The sequence below is a fragment of the Siniperca chuatsi genome, linkage group LG10, assembly GCF_020085105.1.
Source record: "Siniperca chuatsi isolate FFG_IHB_CAS linkage group LG10, ASM2008510v1, whole genome shotgun sequence".
In the NCBI taxonomy this organism is placed as follows: domain Eukaryota; kingdom Metazoa; phylum Chordata; class Actinopteri; order Centrarchiformes; family Sinipercidae; genus Siniperca; species Siniperca chuatsi.
Genome location: NC_058051.1, coordinates 13,339,284 through 13,362,284, shown reverse-complemented (window position 1 = coordinate 13,362,284; position 23,001 = coordinate 13,339,284). Strand labels below are relative to the sequence as shown.

Sequence of the window (23,001 nt, the reverse complement as noted above, 5' to 3'; positions counted from 1 at the left end):
ACCACTGTAAGACACAGAAAAGAAGCCCTGAGCCGAGCCTTATGATGAGAGCCTCGGCCCAGCGGGAAGTCTTCATCCTCCTAAATATTTAGCAAGCACCTGATTCTCAGCTGATAGTCCAGACCCGGCCATATTAGGTCAGGAACATCACAAGACCTGATCCTCCACCACCTGCCAGAAGGACACACATCAACAGCTTGTCTCTTTCTCCGTCAGATTCTCTGGTTCATCTGCAAGGTGGGAATAATTTTGCAGAGAGCCAGATTATCCCTGCAACTGATGGAAGATATGTCACTTCTGGATTTATAAAATTCTTTGGGTTGCTGATCAAACAAATTTTGAATCCAAAATATGAGAACATAACTTTTATGGAGAATGTTTGTCTATCTGCAAATAATTGACTTTTATCGGGTCACCAAAATACCTTAAAAACATATTTTCTCACTTACCCCTATCTAGCCATGCAGATAACAAAAAAAAAAATTCCATTCACCTGCATTATACTGGGGTGGAAGCGAAAATCTTAGAGACTGATGTTTCAAAACATGGGCAAATTTAATCAATGGACCCATGCCAAACAGCTTTATTTTTAGGGATGGCATGTCGTAAGGGGTGCTGTATGGAGGTATGTGGACCCAAAAGCAGATGACGAGGAAGCGGTCTCAGGGTGAAGTAGCTGGACTACCATGTTTATTGTGGGGTGGAATGCAGGCAAGAACAGGCAGAGGTGAGCAGACAGGTAATGAGCAGACAAAATCCAAAATCCAAACAAGGTCCATGGGAGAACAAAGAATCCAACACAACTTACAGAGACAATGCTCGGCAGGAACAACACCATGTGTACAACAATGATCCAACACAGAAAAAAGAAAAGACCCAGACTAAATACCCTAGGGGAGGTGAGACAACGAGACACAGGTGCAAACAATCAAGGGAGGACCAACAATCAGAACTGGAGGGAAAACACAGACAGGAAGTAAAAACACAAGACACACAAGAGAAGAAGAATAAGAAAACATCATGCAACTATTTTACCTTAAAATAACAGCTTCAAAATCATTTTGATGATACACTGACTTGTCACAGGGAGAATGTCACCTCTTTCATTTGCACTCCATGCCCCGGACACCTTGTTGTCAAGACCCTATTTGTATTTACAGTGGTGTAAAAGTGAGTTGCACTCCAAAACTGTGGGGGAGCCAAGTCGCAGCAAATACCCTTTCTTGCATAACATAAATGTTCTCAGTTCATCTCCACAAAATCCACAGGCAGATGTTGGTTTCACCATTAGAACCACGCTGGATTTGGCTTGTTAAGGTTTGCTCACTCTGAGACAGCACTGTGCGGGCCTGTGCTATTCTCACCCCGTGTCATCTCAGTGCTAATCCATTCAGTTTGGGCCGAAACGCCACAAATAAACAGAAATAGAAGGCAAAACTGCAAGAGACAGGCATAAACAAAACCTGACTGCCTTCTCTGACATTGTTTCTCAGTAAGAAATGGGGAAAACCATGAGGCGGTTTCATTCATCCTATATGCACAACACTGCGCGTGGGTGTTCACCTAACAGATGGACACCCTGATCTAAATTATAATCAGGTTATCCAGTGAGAAGAGGGACAGCTCATCATTGATGGGCATGAAATTTGCATAAAAGTACACACTGCTGTGAAAACCCCTATTGCCTGTGACATATGCCTTCAGTTTACTTTATCTAGGAATGCACAGTGCCAAAATCACAGGGTGACAAGACAACAAGTGTTAAAAAAGAGAAAATGATTCATGAGCATTGTAGAGAAGCAGTTCACTCCTCTTGTGCCATTTGCTTTTTCATAAATAACGCAGCTCTGAGTGCTGTTAATACTTTGTGTATCAGTTTGTTCTTGTTTGCCAGACAGCGTTCAGTAGCAGCCTCTGGGGCTTGTCTACAGTCAAACAGGCTTTCTCCTCTCTTTCTCTGTTTTCTGTCAGTTTTTAAGTGTTAGAAGACAAGGGTGAGGGATGTCTGCAACAAGCAGCAGTACAGGAGTGTGTTGTCTGTTGATGCTTTTCTCTCTTGGCACATGTAGGAGCTGTCACTTTTCCTCTCAGTCACAAAATCTCGAGTGTCAAAATACGGCGGCAGATGATATTTAATATCTTTGACCACAAATCTTAATTAATTTAAATTTGTGAATATTATTTAGAATCTGAAAGAAATGACAAAATTGATGCAAGAGCATATTAGTTAATTAGTAACATGTATTTAATTCAAATCATGTATCAAAATTAAACTGTTAAATGAGAGAAAAGGAAAAAAATGTGGCTGTGTTTATTTTCTCAGTTTCCTGTACTTACTCTTTTGTATCGTAATGGCAATATTCTCACAATGTTCCCCACCATCTGTGGGAATGTGATACCTTTCTATAGCTGAGTGAAAGAGGGGTGGGGGGAGGAAGTGGTGTTCTCTAATCCCAGAATCCCTCACATTGAATCATGCAAATTTGGTGCACTTTGAAGCGAATCCAGCTCCTACCATATGCAGAGTGAAAACAACAATCTATTATGCATGCATTGCACCAAGCTTATGGTAATGTTATTTCACTGCTATTCCTATAAAGTCAAATTTGCAGATGCACAATATATCTAAAGTTTCTTTTAAAATAATATTTGTCTCATTGTGAATAACAAGCAAAGCGTTTGGAGGTAGCTGCTGCGATCTGTTTGTGTCTCGCTATGGAAGTGATGCTTGAAAATTGTATGGGTGATATTTTCTTCTTCCAATCTGTGTTTGAGAGCTTGTATTTTTCCCATATTCTCTCTGAGTATGTTCTCATGATTCAAGTTCTGCTCTTCAAAGACAACAACACAATTGAAAACGTCCTGCAATGCAATGCTGTTCATGGTGTTTGTCACTCCCGAGCACCAAGGAGCTTAGCCTTCATGATGTCTTTGTCATGTTATTCGTAAGTAACAGACCATGTTATCCCGTCAGAACCACATGATGAAATTAGAGATCTGTTGCATCCGCCACAAATAAACTTTTAATGACCAGGTATGTGTTTAAGCTCTCAGGCTGCTCATCACAACAAACTGCTGGGCACTCTCACATTATATTTCACAAGCCAGAAAGCTGTCAGCGTGCTTTGTTGCTCTCCGTCTATGGGTGATAAGAACACAACATCAATGATATTTCCATTTGTTCAACGGATAATTAAGGCCCACGACATGCCAAGAATCATTTTCCATCTTGGCTCATCCTAATTTGGGGGAGGAATCATGCAAAGTGTAATTGGCAAGACAAGATGTGACTGGTGTCTCCCAAGCGGATCCATGCTTTGTTATAACATGCAGTTCTTAATGAAGGGACCGACAGCTCGCTTGATTATGTTGTGTTGTAATATAAAATCATACGCATGAGCCTTCCAACACTGTACAAGTAAACTAAATACAAACTTAAGTCATTACCTGATGTTTTTGTCTATCTATCTATCTATCTATCTATCTATCTATCTATCTATCTATCTATCTATCTATCTATCTATCTATCTATCTATCTATCTATCTATCTATCTATCTATCTATCTATCTATCTATCTATCTATCTATCTATCTATCTATCTATCTATCTATCTATCTACATATTTTCGTACTTTGCATATTCTTGTACCTTCAGGATTTAAGTTTCATCTTTTTCTCCCCCTCTGAGCAGATCTGAAAGATGCAACTTTACTGAAAGCAACATCAGCAGGTTTGAGACTGTCTGGGTCAGTGTGGGTGGTGTTGAAGAAGGGATGGCATTCCATTGAAAGGACACACACACACACACACACACACACTCATGTGCAGACAAGCACACTTTGCGGTGTACCTGTGACAGTACTGTTATGAAAGATGACAGTGTGTCAACCAGTTTCTTGTTGATTATGAAACCTATTTCACACACTGAAGCACTGTTTTTCTGCAGTGTTGCATATGCCGAAACCTTGTACATGTACACAAGCTTACTTGCATACTTGTACATTCGGAATCTTTTTAAACACCTTTAATCCCCTCAACATCCAGTTTTCTTCTTTTATTTTCCCTGAAGTTTATTTAAGATTTAAAATATCTTCTTATTCAGCACTGTCTGGCAGTCCTGGCTTGTTCCAACTCTTCATTCAAACAATATGATGTTTACACTGAGAGAAATATTCAAACCCCAAACCAAAGGTTTTTATGACTGCACCATTTCATCAAATGGAAATATTCTAAATATTTTGTGGATCATTTTATACACATTTCCTCAAAATTCAGCCTGACCTATTTTGCATCTGTGGAAACTTTGGGATCTTCACTAGAATTTAAAATGAAGCTCTGTCGTTTTGAACAATTGTTTGGCCGCACATTATGAGTTTGTAATGACATGTAATGTTTACATGTGAGAGGTTTTTATGTACACAGGGTGCAACCCTACATGATACATCCCTGCGGTGTATACATTTAGTACATATAAAACACATATACAAACATAACATATACACAAGCGTGCATACAGTAGACACACACACACAGACTCACATGGCCATTATGCACACAAAGCCTCATAGCATGATCATACGTCTTATAAATCCACAGGATTTGGGGAATAAAACTGTTCACCTACTGTTGAGAGGGTTGCAGGGGTGACTGCATATCATGCAGGATGAGAGAAGGGACGTGTGGTGGCTTTATCACTCAAACTGGCCTCATGGAGACCAGTGCTCTCTGCCAGCCAGACTCCAAGTTATTCTATGCCAGCGGAGCATTGATTTTCCACACTGTTAGCTCACATGATTCCCCCTTTCCTCAGAGGAAAATTGCCGGGATGAAAAAAAGGACTCCCTGTGATCGATTGGTCCACTGCGCTACTGAATTCAGGTTACAAGCTGAGGGAGATGAGGAGAGGGAGAGCAGGGAGGGAGAGAGGGAGAGAAAGGATGAAGACAGTGCACAGCGGGGTGTTTGCATGTTAGTCTCACTGAGGTAGATATGGATGAAACTAGGGCTGTGGGGGAATAGGCACAGTTGTAAAGCAACAGTAATACAACAGGTACTTGTTTTGCACCCTTTTAACATTTACCATTATAAAATAATGTTCCCCATTTTGCACTTTTATATGTAATAACTTGTTTCTGAGTGTTTTGTCACAATCCTTGCAGAGGCCTCACACAAGAGTAGAATTATGCAGTCTATCTGTTAAGACGTATGAACCTTGGAGAGTACCTTAATTTGATTTCTTTTAAATGTTATCAATCTTTCCAAAAATCATTTTACACTTGACTTTGGCTTATGAATTCATGTGGGCTGGGTACTCACATAAAGATCCTAAAATATCTGTGAAATATATCTGTGAATCTGTAATCAAAGGTGCTTATTGTTTTTGGCCGTACACTTTTCCTTATGTAACAGCATTCTATAGTCAATTTTTCACACATTAAACCCTTTCGGAAAAAGACGGTAATTATCCAAAAATACTGGCTACAAAGCCAACAACGCCAGTTAGCAACAGAACACAACAATGTAGCTTCCTTCCTTGAAGAAAAACTTGGCAACAAAGAAAGAACATCGAGACGGTATGAAAATAGCCCATGACATCAACAGCCAGTCACTTAGCCATTTACTATTAATAAATAATGCTCTGTCTTCCTCTTAGCCGTTGCTTCTACTAGTTTTAAATGGTATACATTTTCATTAACGTCAGTGGGTTCTTCTTTATTGTGCCATCCTGCATGTTAGGTGAGCCTCTCTCTCACCCTCTTAAGACCATTATGTTAGCAATGATGCATATGAACTCATTTTCACATGATGGATGTGAAGGATGGGGAGAGGCACAATGGCCCATTCAATAGCTAATCTATGAGTGTGAAAACAGTAGCTTCCTGTGTGTTTTACCATGAAACATAACATCATGTATATACGGTATGTATATACTGTACATATTGGATTGATTTTTAGCCATGCTAGCAACATGACTCTAGGGATGGCAATGTGTGTTTGATGGTCAGTTAGTCTACAACCTTGGTCCAGACTGAAATATATCAACAATTATTGCATGGCTTGTGGTGGAAGTTTGTCCTTACATGGACCAGAGGATGAATCCTTTTGGCTTTCAGTGAAATGTCTCGACAACTATTGGATGGACTTCATGCTCCCCTCAGGATGAATTGTAATAACTTTGGCGATCCCTTTGCTTTAGTGCCATTACCAGGTCATGGGCCAAGCAGTTACTGAACAAGTGCCTGAAACAAAGCTAATAGTTATCATAGTTGACAGTAAAATGACATGGAACAGGCAAGCAGATCAGGTGGTGACAAAAATGGGCAGAAGCATGGCAATTATAAAACTTCTATAGGAAATTCATGCCTACTAATTTAACCAAACAGCTGGTTCAAGCATTAGTCTTATCACAATTAGATTATTGTTCAGTAATATGGTCCAATACAACGAAGTACAACGAACAACAAAGTAATTTAAACAGGTTTCAGGTAGCACATAACAAAGCAGCTCGCATGACACTCCTCTGCCCATATAGAACAAGGGTAGCTACAGTGAATAGCCATTTGTCTTGGTTAAGTGTAAAGAACAGAGTGTTATTTCTTACTTTGTTTTATATGAAATACTATCATAGCTAAATCTCCAGAGGTATATTATAAAAACCTGTAGTTCTTTTCGGACAGACATTATTATTTTACAAGGCAGTCAAGTGAGGGAAATTCTTTGTTGCTCCCATGTAGAACTCATTCATTACAGAGAACAGTAAATTATCAGGATTTCTGACCACAGAAAATACTAAAATATGCTTTAATTAAATGTTAAGATTGTGTTTATTTACACAAGAAAAGAGAACATAGTCCTGTTGTGTTTTTTTTTTTTCCATTTCCATTTCCATTTCCTTGATATTGATATTGATGTGTGGAGCTATCTAACCTTATTTATTTGTAATCAGAGTAGTTGTGTTACTTATGGATTTCTTTTAAGAGGTAACAAAGTTATGTAGTTATGTGTATTAGACGGATTGTGAATTATTGTGTTGTTGCGTCTTAGTGTTTGTCATGAGTAGTGTTGAGGTGTTGCGGTGAGGTGAGGTGCCTGAGCAGAGCCCAAAGGATACTAAAGTACAGTACCCACCCCAGCCACAGCCTGCTCACTTTGCTGCCGTCTGGCAAGAGATAACAGAAGCATCCGCTGTCGTACAACCAGACTACAGTGCAGCCACTTCCTTCAGGCTGTGAGACTCCTGAAATCATCCTCAGCACTCCACCATGTAAAATAGTTTTCATTTCTATGACTTATTATATCTATGACTTTTTATTTATTCACTGATCTACTGTATATACTTATTTTTGATTAGCATAAAGGGAACTACAAAGCAAAATCTCATTATACAACCCTGTGTTGTAAAATGAGATCTTGTAAAATCTTGTATTTTGAGTCTTGTATGGATTTCAGATATGATTTACGTGTTCTTTCAATGAAGTATTGTAAATACATTTTGTTGACCCCAGGAAGAGTAGCTACTCTTGTTGTTACAGTAGCTAATGGGGATCAGGTCAAAATTTCAATTTGTTCAATATTATAATACAAATGACATTCCCATCAGCCACAGTCGCTATTTGTTTTTTGTGCTAATTAGCAAATGAAAGCATGCTAACACGCTAAACTAAGATGGTGACAATGGTAAACATTATACCATGCTAAACATCAGCGTGTTAACAATTACATTATCGTTGTGAGCAAGTTAGCATTCTGACATTACAATTTAGCTCAAAGCGCTACTTTGCTTAAGTTCAGTCTCACAGAGCCGCTAGCACGGCTGTAGACTGTCTTTATGACTGACAATATATTGTTATTTAAAAGTTAGGAGTGCAGCTGTCACTAACAATAATACTAACCCCTACAAGTTCACCATGACTTAAAGGGTTTTTTCCTGCCAATTAACAAAAAATAAATTGTTACTTACATCCATTGGTATCTAGACATGCTCAAAGTTTGGTTTGGAGGTGTTCAAGTGATTAGTAATTTACACATCTTGTTTTGGTATTATTTGCCCAGGTTTTAGGATATAAGATATTTGTCTCTCCGATTTCTGTCTTCACACCAATATAATGGAGGTGAATTAATTTTGTTTGTGGTGCTCACAGCTTAAAAAAAGTGTCTTTCCAATAATGATGTCCCTGTTACTCTAGATAATCAACACACCTCACTGTGAACAGTTTTCATCTGAGCCTCTTTCTACATAAGAAATAGTCCCTGTTAAAACTGTTCAAGTGATTTTTGCAGTAATGGGGACACTGATTCTGTAAAGTTGTTAAATTTATTTTGCCGTGAGCACCACAAACAAACTTCCATTTACTTTCCACTGTACTAAGGTGGTGGCAGAAGTTTCAGAGACAGATATCTCGAAAACAAATAAAAGCAGAACTATCTTCATGGTTAGATAGCGCTATAGGTCAAATTTGTTTTTGTTTTGTAAGTTGGATGAGCTAACTCTTTCAGAGGCTACTTTATTTTAGCTATTGATTTAGTAATTTAAAAAATTATGAATGAATAGGGGCCCTTGAGGACTATTTTCATACACTGGAGCCTTGAGTAGCCCAGCAGGTAGACATTAGCACTGCTCCCACAAGTGAAACCCATATGTAACGCTTTCATACAACAGAAAAGGACTTTTAATGAAAATGTGTCCACCATATTTCTTATTTTACTATAATACCATGACACTGCCAACATTTGCATATGTTGAGATGAACCGAGCATAGTGCTCTGCTCAGGGTCTTGTTTGGGTTAAGAGACTTCCATAAACCTTTGATGTTGTTTGATTGAGTTTCCCTGTTGCCATTAATAAATCAATGACGAGGTAGCCACTGCATATTTGACTGAGCAAGAGGTCAGTGATTACAGTTATAATATTAAATACTGCTTTTATTAAGTTAATGTCAGAAAATACATATTGTTGTTTGACACAAGTTAAAGGCTCATTCTGTACTTTTTTTGACCTTAGAAATTGCTGTTATATTTACATGTATTATCAAAGAGTATGACTTTTTGTGTGGTTTTCCACAGATCATTGAAAATGTAGGTTTAATCAATGTTTTACAAGCATTACTGATGTAAACAGACCTTGAAGAGCACCAGAAAACCTTAATAAGTTAGGTTTGATTGTTATTTTTTATTATTGTGTGTATTAAAAGACCTGTCAAGACCTGACCTGTTTTTGTAATTAGAGGATGACCTCACAGGTTTAAAAAGTACAAATAATGGATTAGTCTAATCAAGTTCTGTAGTGTAAAAACACAAAATCAGGTTAAGAAGTTAGGTTCCTAAAAAGGTTGCTTGCTTTACCTGCTGTAAGTAACCTTGTTAGGAACCACATTCTGTGTATGCAAATATTCATAAAACTTCAAAATTAGCACTTCTCATAACACGTTTCCAATTATCCCCAGACACAACACCTACTAAATTTCTCATCTTGATCTAAAAGGCCAACAATCATTGTTTTCATATTTATCTAAACAGGGCAATTCCTTTTTTTTTTTTTGGTGGAATGGGTGATAAGCGTTGTCACTTTAATTACATCAATGTAAATATTTCATATTGGCCAAATCAGATCTTGTGGCTGCAACATTCTTGTAAATGGAATTTTATCTGTAGCTCGGGACCATTAGTGGCACTGAGTTCTGAGGCAGCCTAGAGGATGGTAATTAAGTCCACTCAGCCGTGACTAAACATTTTTGACATTTTTCCTAGTCCGGAATGAACTGTCAGTGTGCAGAGAGAGTAACCATCTTGTCACTTTGTGTTTGTATAAGAATAGCAGAAAGCTGGGTGCTGTGCTGTGAGTCCAGAGTTTCATATCAGAAAAAAAAAGGAATGAAATGCAGAAAAAGAGAAAATGGTGGTGGCTTAAACAGGGGGTTGTCTGTCTATCTGTAGAGCATGTGTGTGTGTGTGTGTATATGTGTGTGTGTGTGTGAGTGCGTGTGTGTGACTGAGACAGCGTGAGAGGAAGAAAGACACAGACTGTAACCCATTTCTAATTCTAAGTTATTTCATTTCACAACAGTGCTGACGGGAGAGCGGCCTAAAATACAGTACGTGTAAAAATTCAGAAATTGTTTTGAGCTCAGTTAATGCAAAGAAAAGTAGGACACATTTGACTTTGCTTTGCATCATGGTTTGCTGATGGATCAAAGCTGTCAGAATAGCCCAGTTTCTCATGGGTGCTTTTGCTAGATTTTCTCTATGTTTGTTTGGACCTTCAACCAAGGTGTGTGTGTGTGTGTGTGTGTGTGTGTGTGTGTGTGTGTGTCTGTGTGTGTGTGTGTAAGCACATTCATTAGCAGAAACTAAGTTCAATTTCAACAAAGTTACTGCATATTGTGATACATTTTGCATCTCATTTCAGTAAGGTATCAGGGTACTAATATGTTTCTCCTCTTGTGTGTTATAATGAGTTACAGTGGTATTGAAGACCAAATTCAGAGATAACAAGGTCACTTTGAACTCGCATCTGAAGATATTCCACTGGCATCCTTAAGAAGAAGAAAACAACCAATGCCTTAATAGCCAATGCAAGCATTCCATCAACTTTGGTATGCTTGAGTAAATTGAATACCCCTGCTTTGCCTTTTGTTCTAGAAAATGCATCAAATTGATTGAAAGAAGCAATTATGGTACCAGGGAGCGGTATTGATTTTATGAAAGTGTGCAATTACTTTAATTGGAATAACCGTGTCTCGATTAGATATTCGAAGTAAGCTATGTTCAGAAAATGTCTGCATTTTACATAGTTGTTTTGATTTTGGGCAAATTCCATTTCCAGAGCAGCCCAACCTCTGTACCTGATTAGCCTTTTCATTTTCTTCTGTAACCATTTTCTCTGGGGATTCAAAAGACATTCAGTCAAAATGGGTTCATTCAATGGTAATGAAAAAAGTCAATGGGAGCATTAGTGAAAATTATTTTCAATGTCACATGTTTGAATTATTCTTCTGCACAATACTGGATTTGATTTGTGCATCAAGCACACAGTGCTCTGAAAGCCCTGTTATGAGCAAATAAAAACTGTGTGTTATCCCTGAATGTGTTGTTTGCCAGGTACAATTGAAATGCATCTTCTGTTCCAGCAATACTGAGTTAGAACCAGTAAAAAAGGGGGGAGAATGAACAGTGAAGTCAAGCCTTAAATCTGGCTGCATACCATGTGACTTGACATGGAGCAACCAAATGAAAGAGAGAGAGAGATAGAAAGAGAAAAAGAGTGAGGGAGAGAGAAAGAGAGAGAGCAATACCCCCATAAAACCATCTCTGCTTTCAGTTCAAATAGGTCCTATCATCTCCATGACAACAGTCGTAATGGTAACATGGAAATATATTAATGTAAAACCATGGCAACGTTCTCCAATTGAATTAAGCAGCACCTGTGCACATTACAGAAGAAGATAAAAGACAAAAGGAGCCAGCTTCTGCTTGCCAAGCAGCTGTGGCTTTCAGACCTTAAAAACCCATCTACATTTCCTGAACACATTTGTTTTCCAATGTTTCTGTGCGGCAGATTACCGTAGCATTGCACAGTTTTTGAGGGGTTTTCTGTCGTATTTGTGCAAACAGATGAGAAACTGGATAATTATGTTTTTTTCCCCCTGTTGACTATAAGCTCAGCTCCTCTGCCAGAGTGGTGTAGACGGATTAAGAGTGTGTTTTACCATTAAATCATATAATGGTGGGGCAATCATTCTGATAGGTAAAAGAGCATGGTGTTTGTGCACAAAGAGACATGTTAGACACACAAACTTGGTACATTGTGCTCCCTTTCATTCAAAACAGAGAGTGTGAGAGAGTGAAAGTGGTTGTGTTCTGCCTTCTTTTCTCTGAGCTGAGCTGAAGAGAGAAAACATTATCTACATCACCATGCCATCAAATCTGATGGATTTTATCCCATCCCTCCCCCCTCCCTCTTTCTTCTCTCTTCCCCTAGCCTCTGTGTTCACTGGTAATGGCAATGTAGCGTTCTCTCACCCTTGAAAATGTGAGTCTGTGTGTGTTTGTTTGTGTCTGTAATAGAGGAAGAAAGATGGGGTGAGGCTGGCAAGGACACACAGCCTAAGTGAAATTACTCTTAAAAGGATATTGTTGTTCCCAAAGAGTGTTGAACAGCATTTTCAACAGCCATATTTTATTCACGCGGGCAGTCATGTCCAACACAGAGACCCATACAAGTACATCAACTTCGGCGCGAAAATCCTCATCCTGTTGTAAGGTAGCATAGACAAAACTCTGATCTCAAATCTCTCAAGGGATTTGATGAGAAACTATTTTCTCCATCATGCTTTCCATTGTGCAACAATGCCACTCCTTCCAGACTGATAGAGGTCCAAACCGTCAGTACTAAGTGTGCTTATACATTATAAGGCACTCATGTCTCCCAACAGGCACTTTCGCTGCAGCAGGTCAAAATTGCATAACCATCTCTTTCAAATCTTCCTGCTGTTTAATGCCAGGAAAGAGGGAAGGTGGAGATTAACAAGAAATCAACACTGAGGGAAAATATAGAGTCTAGATTGGCTCTATACAAACATCAGTGTGCTGCACAAGAAGAGTATGCAGTTGCCAAACCTCGGATTGTTTGATTTACTTCGTTGTGCAATGACACTGAGGCTTATGTAGTAGAAAATTGCAATAATGTATCCAATATATTACAAGCATGAGAATGAGCAGTTAGGTTTTTACAGGAATTTGACCATGAAACACTTTTTCTTGTAATCACCAACATTTCTCACCACATGAATCCATTTGTAGAGTGGGGTTTAAATATGATTTGTCCCTTTATAAAGCCAAGATGAGAAGGCATTAGAAATATAGCCTTGAATTTTGAGTTAAATACTACATTCATTCTGTATTCTGCCCGTTGGACAAAAGATTCAGCTCAGTTTCTTTTACTCAAATTTCAGTGAGTTCAGTCTGATATATTTACAGTGGCCTTTTAGTTGTGGGTTTTTACTTTTGCTGGGATTTTGACAGACAGAATGCTTTTTTCCCAGAATAAGGCCTTGCTCAGGATGCTTAATCTTTCAGATCTATGGAATATGTCACCCAAAAATTACAGAACTTGTATCAATTACTCACTATCTGGACTCCAAGTACAAATAATTTTGTAGTCAGATTGCTTTATGGAGGTTCCAACATTTCAGTTACCTGTGATACAATTATGTTCATCATAAAAAAACATTTTAACACAAAAGATTATCAAAAGATACGTTTTAAAATATATCAGTAAATCTGCTCAACCAATGTGTTCACCATAGTCTTTTTCTCAGCAATCCTCTCATACAGTTTTCTCATTGTGAGAAGTTTTCACATACATGTTGGAATAGTTTTGTTGACGGTAAAGTGGCTTTAAAATGGCTTCCACATGTAGGAGCTAAAGAAATTTAAATAAACATATGGTATTTCAGACATGGTAAATCTTTAAATAAAAAATAAATATGTTGTAAATTGATGTTATTTGGGTGAAATATGCCTTTATCATCCAACAAATAATATATTTTTTGGGTGAATATTCCTTTAACATCCAAAATGTTTGATAATTGACCATTGGCTAAGCCTCGCCATTCTTAGTTACTGTTGATAAATCTGTCAAGCGTTCTGGTCTGGCATGGCACATAAGACGTTTACAGTGATAACGGTGGCAGAATGACCATTCAAAATTTGGGGTGTTATAAGTATGATAAACATTCAATACATACGATCTTATATTTTTCCACATTTCATTCTAACATAACCCTGTTTGACTGCGTAACCTGCATACTTGGACATGCAAGACAGAGGTTAGATTTATACTTTTAAATTTCAAGCAGCATGCTTCACGTTTAAAGTTACATGTAACGCTGTCTCGGATAATGAGTTTGGCTGGGGTTTGCTGAAGTATAAACTTCCCCAAATCCAATGAAGAGCAGGACAGAGCTGCCCACGATGCCCAGTTACGGTTGCTAAGCTAAAATTAGACAATTGAGGTTCAGGGGTGGGGTTTAGCAAACAATCACTTGATCATATTTGCGTGAAATACTCCTTTATCGCCCAATAAATAATATATATTTGAGGTGAAATATACTTTTAACATTCAGTATGCTTTCGGAGTTCATCTGCAGATTTAAGGCCATACAAATCTTTTCAATGTCTCTAATAAATTTATTGTGTTTGTCTTCTTATTTCACAGCCTACAGGACCTGGATAGAGGCCAATGCAGGCATCATCCTTCAACCCAGATAAAGATCAAGTATGCTTCATTTAATCAGTGGATGGAACATGAGAAGCAAAAGCATTGTTTCACCACCATGCATGACAGAGATTACATAGGATCTACATGTCTTGACATCAACAGAGAGTGAAAATGGAGAGGATTTTTACAGAAAATAATGCTCCTATCATATCACAGATCTGCATAAATGGAAGATTTTAACATCAGTTTACTGCAAGGCTGTCAAGGTTAACAGCTCCTGAAAAAGGATTATTCAAAAATAAAATGGTGACTTCTGACTAAATAAATTCCCAAACGTGCAGTCACTGGAAAATAAAATGTATTTAATGGTTGTTATTGCTGTTAGGTCACATTAAAAAGATGCCTGAATTCAAATTAGCCTCATTTTTTCTTTTCTTTTTTTTACCCATTCAGTAAAAACATCTATAATTTGACCTACTCAAAAAGAATCCTAATTGCTCATCTGAAAGGGACCATGATTGGATGCTTGAATTTCTTTATATAGGAATGACTCACAATTCCTCCGCTTGAATGACAAACAATTTTCTCTGGCAAATGATGCCATGTGTCTCGTTGAGTAGAAATAAGAATAGGTCCTGTATTCCTACATGTGCACAAAACATGCACTCAGTCATATGCATGAGACAAATTGTGTCTAAAATGCAAAAAAAAAAAAAAAAAGAAAATCCTGAGCAAATGTCACTGACTTGTTTTGATCATGCATACCAAACAACACACACACTCTTTGTTTTTTGTATACAGTGTTCAAAAGTATGAAACTTCAACTCACTTGACATTATCGCTATGTGCAAATGTTGGCCTTTTTCATGATATGATAACACTGAGCTAAGTTCCTGCAGTCTGCAATACATTCTTCCCCAAATGAGAGCTGAAATGCTATAGGCAATTAGAAGTCTCTAGAATTTCCTTGAAATGAAGTGCTAAATGAAACGTGGTCAGACTGACAAGTCTGCTCTCTTTTTCACTGAGCTTCTCTGTCTTCCTGCAGCCCTTCATGCAGAGGGGAAAGGTATACACGCCTCTTTTACCAAATCAAGAGTCAATGCATGTAAGCCCTGTGGTGATTTTCCTTAATTATGCTTCAGGGTGATTTGCAAGGTGGATGACACAATGAGGACATGATGTCAGTCAAAAAATATCCCAGCTTTTTTTTTTCACTGCTAGCTCAGATTTACAGACATACTGTACTGTATCTGACTTCTGTTAGGGAGTCAGCATTTTCTATGTATGGTGTAAAACAAGAAAAACCACACATGGACATAATCTTTTAGTGGTTCACATGCTAGAGGCTTAAAGTCCTGCATCAGAGTATGGCAGCTGACCTCTGGGGAAACTAGGTCATGACCTCCTTGTCTGCAGAGCTGCATTGAGCACATTATAGGATCACTAAATCTATTCCAATAGAAATTTGGAAGGAAGAAGGGACTGGCTTATGTTTCACGCTATATTACAACAGTTAAACTGACATTCACCATGGATGGAAAATTACAACTCATTCTTTTGTCCTTGACTAAATGAATGATCCCACAATCATATCTTAACTGCTGTATGATTGTTCAGTTGGATTGTTGACACACTTATGACACACTGCTGGTTCCCATGGCCTACTGAAACAAGCAGGGTCAGTGCGACCTGACCTAGGGGTCAAAGGTCAGCAAGCTGGGCCAGAAACATGCCTCCAAGTTTCCCTCAGGTGATTGTAAGATTGAAAATCTTACAATTCTGTTTTTGGAACTCCTGAGGTATCTCCATGCACAATTTTGCCTACATCCCAAAAAAATAATTGTAACTTTTTGCACCAGCAGCAAGTCATATTTTTATGACTTCTTACTTTTTAACTACATTCAAAGGGGGGCAGTGAGACAGGTCCACGGACATTTTATGAAATGATTCTCAATAAATTAAATATCCGGCAGGCTTACTGTACAGCTCGTTATTGCAAGACAGGTACAGGTACAACAGACAGGTAGTGTGTGATTAGTAATAAACAGAGCTCACTGGGACACACTGTTCAAGGTATTTTTTTACACATCAACACCATATATTGGTGACAAAAAAACTAAATCACATGATTTTGTTTTGTGTATGCTAATGATCTGAACAACAAATGAATATACAGTAAAATAAAAAGTAGTGCTGAGTCTTTATATTGTAACATAAATTGTAACGTATTATTATATAACGTTATATGACTGACCCACAAATCATTCTTGGTGTATATGGTGGGAAAGAGTATGTGTTTTTAGAATTCGTTAAGTGAAAGCAACATAGACAGAGTGAGTTTGAGCTAATGGTATCATTTGCATGTACCTTACCATAGCTGCCCTTAGGCACACAGTTTGCATGAACAGATCAAATTGTGCTAAATGCTAGATAGTAAAAATACAACATGTCCTGCACTTCTGTGGGTGTTTCATGTGTACATCAGGAACAAAAACTGGTTTGGCAGAATTTCAGAGATTTTTGGTTTATGAAAATGGTGAGTGTTATTTAAATCTACTGTCAACATATCCAACAACATATTTCATAGGCTAAATCATTTTTTTAAAAACATCCTCTTACAGTAATCCTTAAAAAATAAGGCTTCAATCTTGTAGGACAATTTAATCAGCTAATTGAAAATGGATATACTGTCCAACTCTTTTTTGGAATTCAGATTACATCATAAAAATAAGCATATCTGCAATCATAAATATGTGTACACAAAATGCTACTGATAGGAGTTCTAACAAGCACAGTATGTTGTTTCAAATAAGGTGTATGGCTGTTCACTGAGTTTCTAATAACCAAACTCCAACAGCTGGCAGCCAGAAACTCGAAAACTGAAAATATAAATAAGCTTGGCATAACTTCATCACAAGTTTGTCACAGGAAGAAATTAAGAAACACATTTCTTTTGAATATCTGTAACACCTACATTTTCACCCACAAATATTATGCAATTTCCTTCTTTTGTGTTGTGCTATGTGAGGCAGAAGTCTCAATATCAGAAAAATATTACAGTACAAATACATAATGGCTTACAGCACACCGACACATGTAACTTTAAGCTATGTTGTACGGTAATTACTTAATGTTCTGAAACTGCTTTAATGATGCATAAATCAGGACTAATGATGTTTAAAAAGGCTATGATACTTTCAAAACTGTGAAAAGTTTGTACTGAATGCAGAGGGTGTGTCCAGCCACTGCTCAAAGCAACAGGACTCTAATAATGTGAGACTGTGCTTAATTCTTGGTATGAAAGATCTAACTGCTCCATGGAAAAAAGTGACACAATTAAATCGGCAAAGTTAAATAATGATACAGATACAGAATTTCACTTTGCATTTAACCTTAGATCACAGCTTTAGTTAGTTAAAAATCACAAGTAAATACAGTATGTTATCCTGGGGAAACATTCGATGTAGTATAACATAAACTGTAAACAACTTTAAACAATGTGCACAGCCACTATGGACACTTTGTCACTTCCCCTGCCCATACCAACTCTGCACAGTTTGCTCTGTAGTATGAAATAAACCTTGTGTGGGTGTAAAACAATCTACAAAGTTGCTGTTCTTTATTGTAAGCCATCATTTAATGACATCACTAACTGAAGGCTTGGTTTATACTGTAACTTTGGGAAAGAGACGTTCAGCATAGATTTTTAAAAAAAAATTTTATTTAGCTATCCAAGGTCACAGAAATATTACGTGCTGATTCTGTTTTGAGATGATTTTCGGTTTAAACTAGCACAACCCTCAGCAGTTCTTTTGTTCTCCCACGCTTTACTCAAATCAGCCATCATTTCTGCAGGACGAACCGACAGCCAAATTATCTTATCTACCTTTCATCTTCCAAATTTTTTCATCTGCATCACATTTTACTTGAGATTAAAGTAGTGCTGTGTCTTTGTGAAGCACTAATTGCCATAGAGCTTCAGTAATTAAAGGACAATAAAGCCTTAGTAGTAATTAGTTTCTCTTGTTTGGTTGCTAGCCCATCAATTGTGCCTCAATAATACTGATCATTAGCATGCGCCTGGGCAGTAAGGGATGCTGGGAAAGGAGCCCTGCACACACAGCACTCCACATTCCATTCCCATGAAGCCATGGCACCGAGCCATGTGGTTAACCCTCTGTGTGCTGGGCCAGGGAGAGTGGCAGGCTGTGCCTACCAGTAGAGGCCTACACTGTAACATAATAGACCAGCTGAAATAATGACCAGCTTTTTAAATTTCTGAAGGTTGGGAACATAAGTGCCATGGCAGTGGGCAGATGCTGCTGTCATGGTTTGTGTAAAAACAATTGTACCCTTCTCAGTGTTACATGCTCCTTTATTCACATCCAGGTTCATTTACTAAAAGCCTGTCTGCAGTGCTGTTAAGGAGTGAAAAAGAGGATATATTATCACTGTTCTAATGCTGATGCATCCTAAAAACAGTTCAAATTAGGTATCTTTAAACAGAACAGCATCGGGAGAATAAAGAACATTTCTGTGCAGGCAGGGATTGTGCTGTAAATTGTGGCATTGTAATAACGCCAGGCAGCAGAAAATGTGCTCTGTTCTGTACTTTGCCTTGACATGATTGAAAGACAATGGTCCCATGGATAGGCCATTTCAACATCAAATGTGCATGCACATCACAGGGCAAGGGTGTGCTATCCATCACATTCAGTGAGCTGTCAGAGGCAGCTCTCGCAGCCCCAGCCTCTCTCCACACACATTTGCAACTGTATGGCAATAAAAGATTAAACCTCCTTGTACATATTCCACCCAGAGCATACTATATTTTACACACTTAAGTGCTCACAGTTAGAAGTGTGCTTCTCTGCATTGTTGGGTGTGGTTACTATTAGAGCTGTAATTTTCTCTCTTTTTTTGCCTTCTTTTAATCCAAATAACACTAAAACCTAAAGTGCAAGCACAACTGGAGACAAAAGCAACTTTATTAGTATTTAAATTTACCTTAAATTTAATAACCATTACTGGCCTAACACAGATTAAACTCTTGACTTTTAAAGAATGAAACTCTCTCACAGAGGTGTGTCCTTTTTCTTTAACATATCCATAGGCATTACGGTAAAATGAGAGGTGTACAGAGGCCTATCCAAGTGAATTGTGCTCACTGCTTTAGGCTATAGACTGTGATAGGTTTTGTATAATCAGGTGATTACACATAACAGGTTCAGTTTGCAGCCATGTAAATAAAAACTAAAAATACATAAAAACATGGTCGATCTACAGAGAGTCTCTGTGCAACCTCCTCCCATCCGCCTTGGCACAAAAACCCAAATGGAAGCCTTTATGAAGCAGTGATGGAAGCAGAGTGCGCTTTATAATGCACAGCCGTGCACACCACTACATTTCCAGCTAATCAGAAACGCGCAGTTGCAGAAGAGAGAGCGGTTGCCAAGGCAGCCACCAATCTCCCCTCCCCCTTCTCCCTCCGTTCCTATTTCCCGTTTATTATCGGCAGAGGTCGCATGGCTGAGGGAAGTCCAACCACTTCTGTACTGGAACCAATGCAAGAATATGCACCTCCATAACAAAGCCTGTGTGGAGTCCTGAGAGCAGTGGGAAAACAGAGGCTGCTTATTTATGGACTGCTGTTCAGCCGTAAAAAAAAAAAAAAGGGGGGGGGTTTAGAAGAGAGGATCTAAGTTGGAGGTTTGCTTTTATTTGTTCTGGAACAACGGGATAGTTTTACCAACACGTGTGTATCCATGACATTTGTACTCGCCGTTTTGAGTGAGTGAGTGAGTGAGTGTTTCGCATCCTGGTGCGGGGCTCTTAGAGGACTGCGCATCACCAGAGTTGGTGCCGAAGTTCGGCCGCGAACGGATGTGAGGGAAGAGTGTACCGAGTAAAACTCCCCCACTTCTTTTTTTTTTGTCTCTCCTGCTTTGGCGTTGTGTTTGCTGAGACAATAGTGAGTCAAAGACGCTGAAAGTGATTTCATGCCTTCAGTCTCGCACAACCTGAGATGGACGTGAGATTTTATCCTGCGCCCCCGGCAAATGTGGGTTCATGCTCCCTACCGACTGATCCAAGTTGTCTGAGCTCGTTGGACTATTACCACTCGAACAAGGTAAATAACAAACTGTGTAGCCTCGTACATTGAAATGCTTAATGTCTCACCTGTCTCCCTATATGAGCCAATACACCCTGCAACATTCGAGCAATGCAAACGCATGCTTTGGACGCGTTTAAACCACAGGCGCTCACTTGCTCCAAACACGGCTACACACTCTTTAAAAATGTCAAGTGTCAGCAAGTAAAGTGACCTGAGCTAGGATGGACTGGTTTTAATTTAGTCTGGAACACGACACAGAATTTGCATTTACTGTTTGCCTACTTTAGACTGAAACCTGCAATCATTCTATTTTTGCTGTTGAAAGAAAGAAGTGTAGACCAACTTTTTTCTCTCTGACCAACCTGGTAATTATATTATTTCCCCGGTGAGATTATGCAGTTTTTTTTTACAAAGCTGGCATTAAGTGTCCCACCCGATGTGCGGCTGTATAGAATCTATACTGCCCCACTCTGCTCTCTGCTCCAACATTATCTTCCCTGTCAATTATTTCTTATAGCTTACATGGTTTTCCGCTGGGAGTTCAACGATTAAATGGATGTGTGCCAGTAATGTACTGTTAATTACTTTGTAAGGAGAAACCACACTGTCTGGCTGGTACAAGTATCACTCTTTTCACTCTCTCAGTTTTGACACCCCACGGCTTTTGGCTTGTGACCTGCACTGACTCCATTGCAAGTGCGCAGGTGACATTTAAAACAACATTATGGCATATTTTATAGTTTTATAGACATTTTCTGAGAGAAAAAAGAAATCATCTTCCCTTGCGAAAAACAACCAGTGCTTAGTAATCCTGTCATAAAAAACAGAAAGGATGGAAATCTTTAGGTGTATTAAAGCCTGCCATAAGAGATACAAACACCACAAAGTAAGATGAGCTCACAGCAAAAGTACTAATAAGTACCACAAACACAATAAATGCCCTGTGGAAATACTAGGAACACTATTTTAAACTGTTTAATTAACAGACGTACAGCTTCCAAGTGTTACCAGCATCTGAGCCATCTGCAATCACAGAATTAGACTTTGTTGTTGTCACTTACCGTGGTCAGAATCTTACAAATCAACAAGCTCTGGATGTCGACCTGCTGCTGTACTGAAGTTCTTATGAGATAAAGATGGATTGGAGTTCTTTGGCTTGCTCTCTCAGATAAAGATGGCTTTCAGGTATGACAATGAGGGGAATAATACAAAACACAATTGGGGATGTTTGTCTTTCACTGTGTGGGCAATGGAAAATCTCTGTAACTGAACGGAACATTCCAGTAATCAACTGACAAGATCATCTCCCAATTTAGGTCTTAAAAAATGGTGCTGCAACAATCTTTGCTCGGGTTTGGTAGCACAAAGCTTGTTCGAGTGCAAAAGACAGAAAAAAAAACTGGACACAGTTTAATTTAGCGACCGACATTTGATCACAGATGAAATAAGGTCTATATAAAACATTTACTGATTAGGCAGGTTTACACACGTGACACACAAAAGTGCTCAAAAAACTGTCTCCTCTGCACAGGTTATCTTTTTGTAGGTCAAACGAATTAGGATCAATCTCTATGCGGATAATCCCAAGAATATGCTGATATCCACACACTGCATGAATCCTGGAAACAAAGCCACTAGATATTAAATGATATAAAGTGCTTTCACATGGGAGAAAGTGACACCAACTACTGTCTCTGAAACAAAAGTGCAGTGCCCCTCAAAATTACAAGTGTTCATTTGAATTATTGAAATCCCCCCACTCGCTTTGCTTGAGGGAGGGGGGATTCTTTCCACAAGGGGAGGTATAATTTGCTGTCATCACATGTGTAACTACCTTCACTAGCAATGCAAATGAGGCTGGGAGCAGCGGGGATCACTTGGTGTCCTGTTAACACAGTGCACAAGGTCAAGTTCCTCTCCTTAAACGCTTGTCAAACTGGCGGTGGCATTAAAAGACATCTGATTTGTTATGTAGGTACTGTATCTATGGCTCAGATCTGCCTGCTGCTAATCATCTCTGACAGCCCTGGTTGGCCAATTTCTTTCTGAAGCAGTGTGGAGGCAAAAGGCTAATCATAGCATTAAGGTCAATTGGTTTTATGGACTTACTTTGCATATTCATGTGGATATTCTGGTTTTGTAGCTGAATTTGTTGGTGGATTTGTTGGCTTCTAGTTCAGCTTGAGAATATTCTTTTGGGATAATATTATTGGAAAAGAGTCAAAATAATTTGAATGAAAATAAGCTTTTGGTAAGATGGTTGCAATTTGGCAACCATATTGTGATTTAGCACCATTACTCCTTTCTGGCTGCTCCAGTAGCCCTGTCTAAAAAACAGGAAAAAAGAAGCAATTTCCAGTGTGAGAAAACATTTCTCATTTTATCGCTGTGAAATAAACAGTGTTAATCTGAGTCACACACAAGCTTAATTGGATAAAATGAGCATGTGTTGGTATTTTAGCTTTATAGTCTGTTTATTTGCAAACCTGTTCTGTGTGCTACCGACTCACTCTGGATGCTGTGTGCAGACACAAGCCTAGTTTGAGTAATTAGCAAGTTTATATGACTTCCAGAGAACATGTGTGCTGCTGTCATGCTTTCAGCCTTTGTCACACTACTCATTTGGAGCCGCAGCTTGTTTCATTCATTCATAGTTCATGTGAAT

The 23,001-nt window shown here is 38.6% G+C and overlaps 1 protein-coding gene and 1 long non-coding RNA gene across 2 annotated transcripts in view; one reads left to right on the top strand and one right to left on the bottom strand.

The window, feature by feature from the left end:
- LOC122882963 lies at positions 1 to 21,904 on the bottom strand. The gene is made up of 3 exons (XR_006379502.1): positions 21,398 to 21,904; positions 4,625 to 4,886; positions 1 to 171 (listed from the first exon to the last, which is right to left on the bottom strand). It is a non-coding gene; the product is annotated as an uncharacterized LOC122882963 (long non-coding RNA).
- LOC122882962 (thymocyte selection-associated high mobility group box protein TOX-like) overlaps positions 19,731 to 23,001 on the top strand; it is a 77,598-nt gene continuing 74,327 nt past the window's right edge. The window contains 1 exon segment of the mRNA XM_044210963.1: positions 19,731 to 20,351. Coding sequence (XP_044066898.1) covers positions 20,247 to 20,351 — 105 coding nt within the window. The 5' untranslated portion in view covers positions 19,731 to 20,246.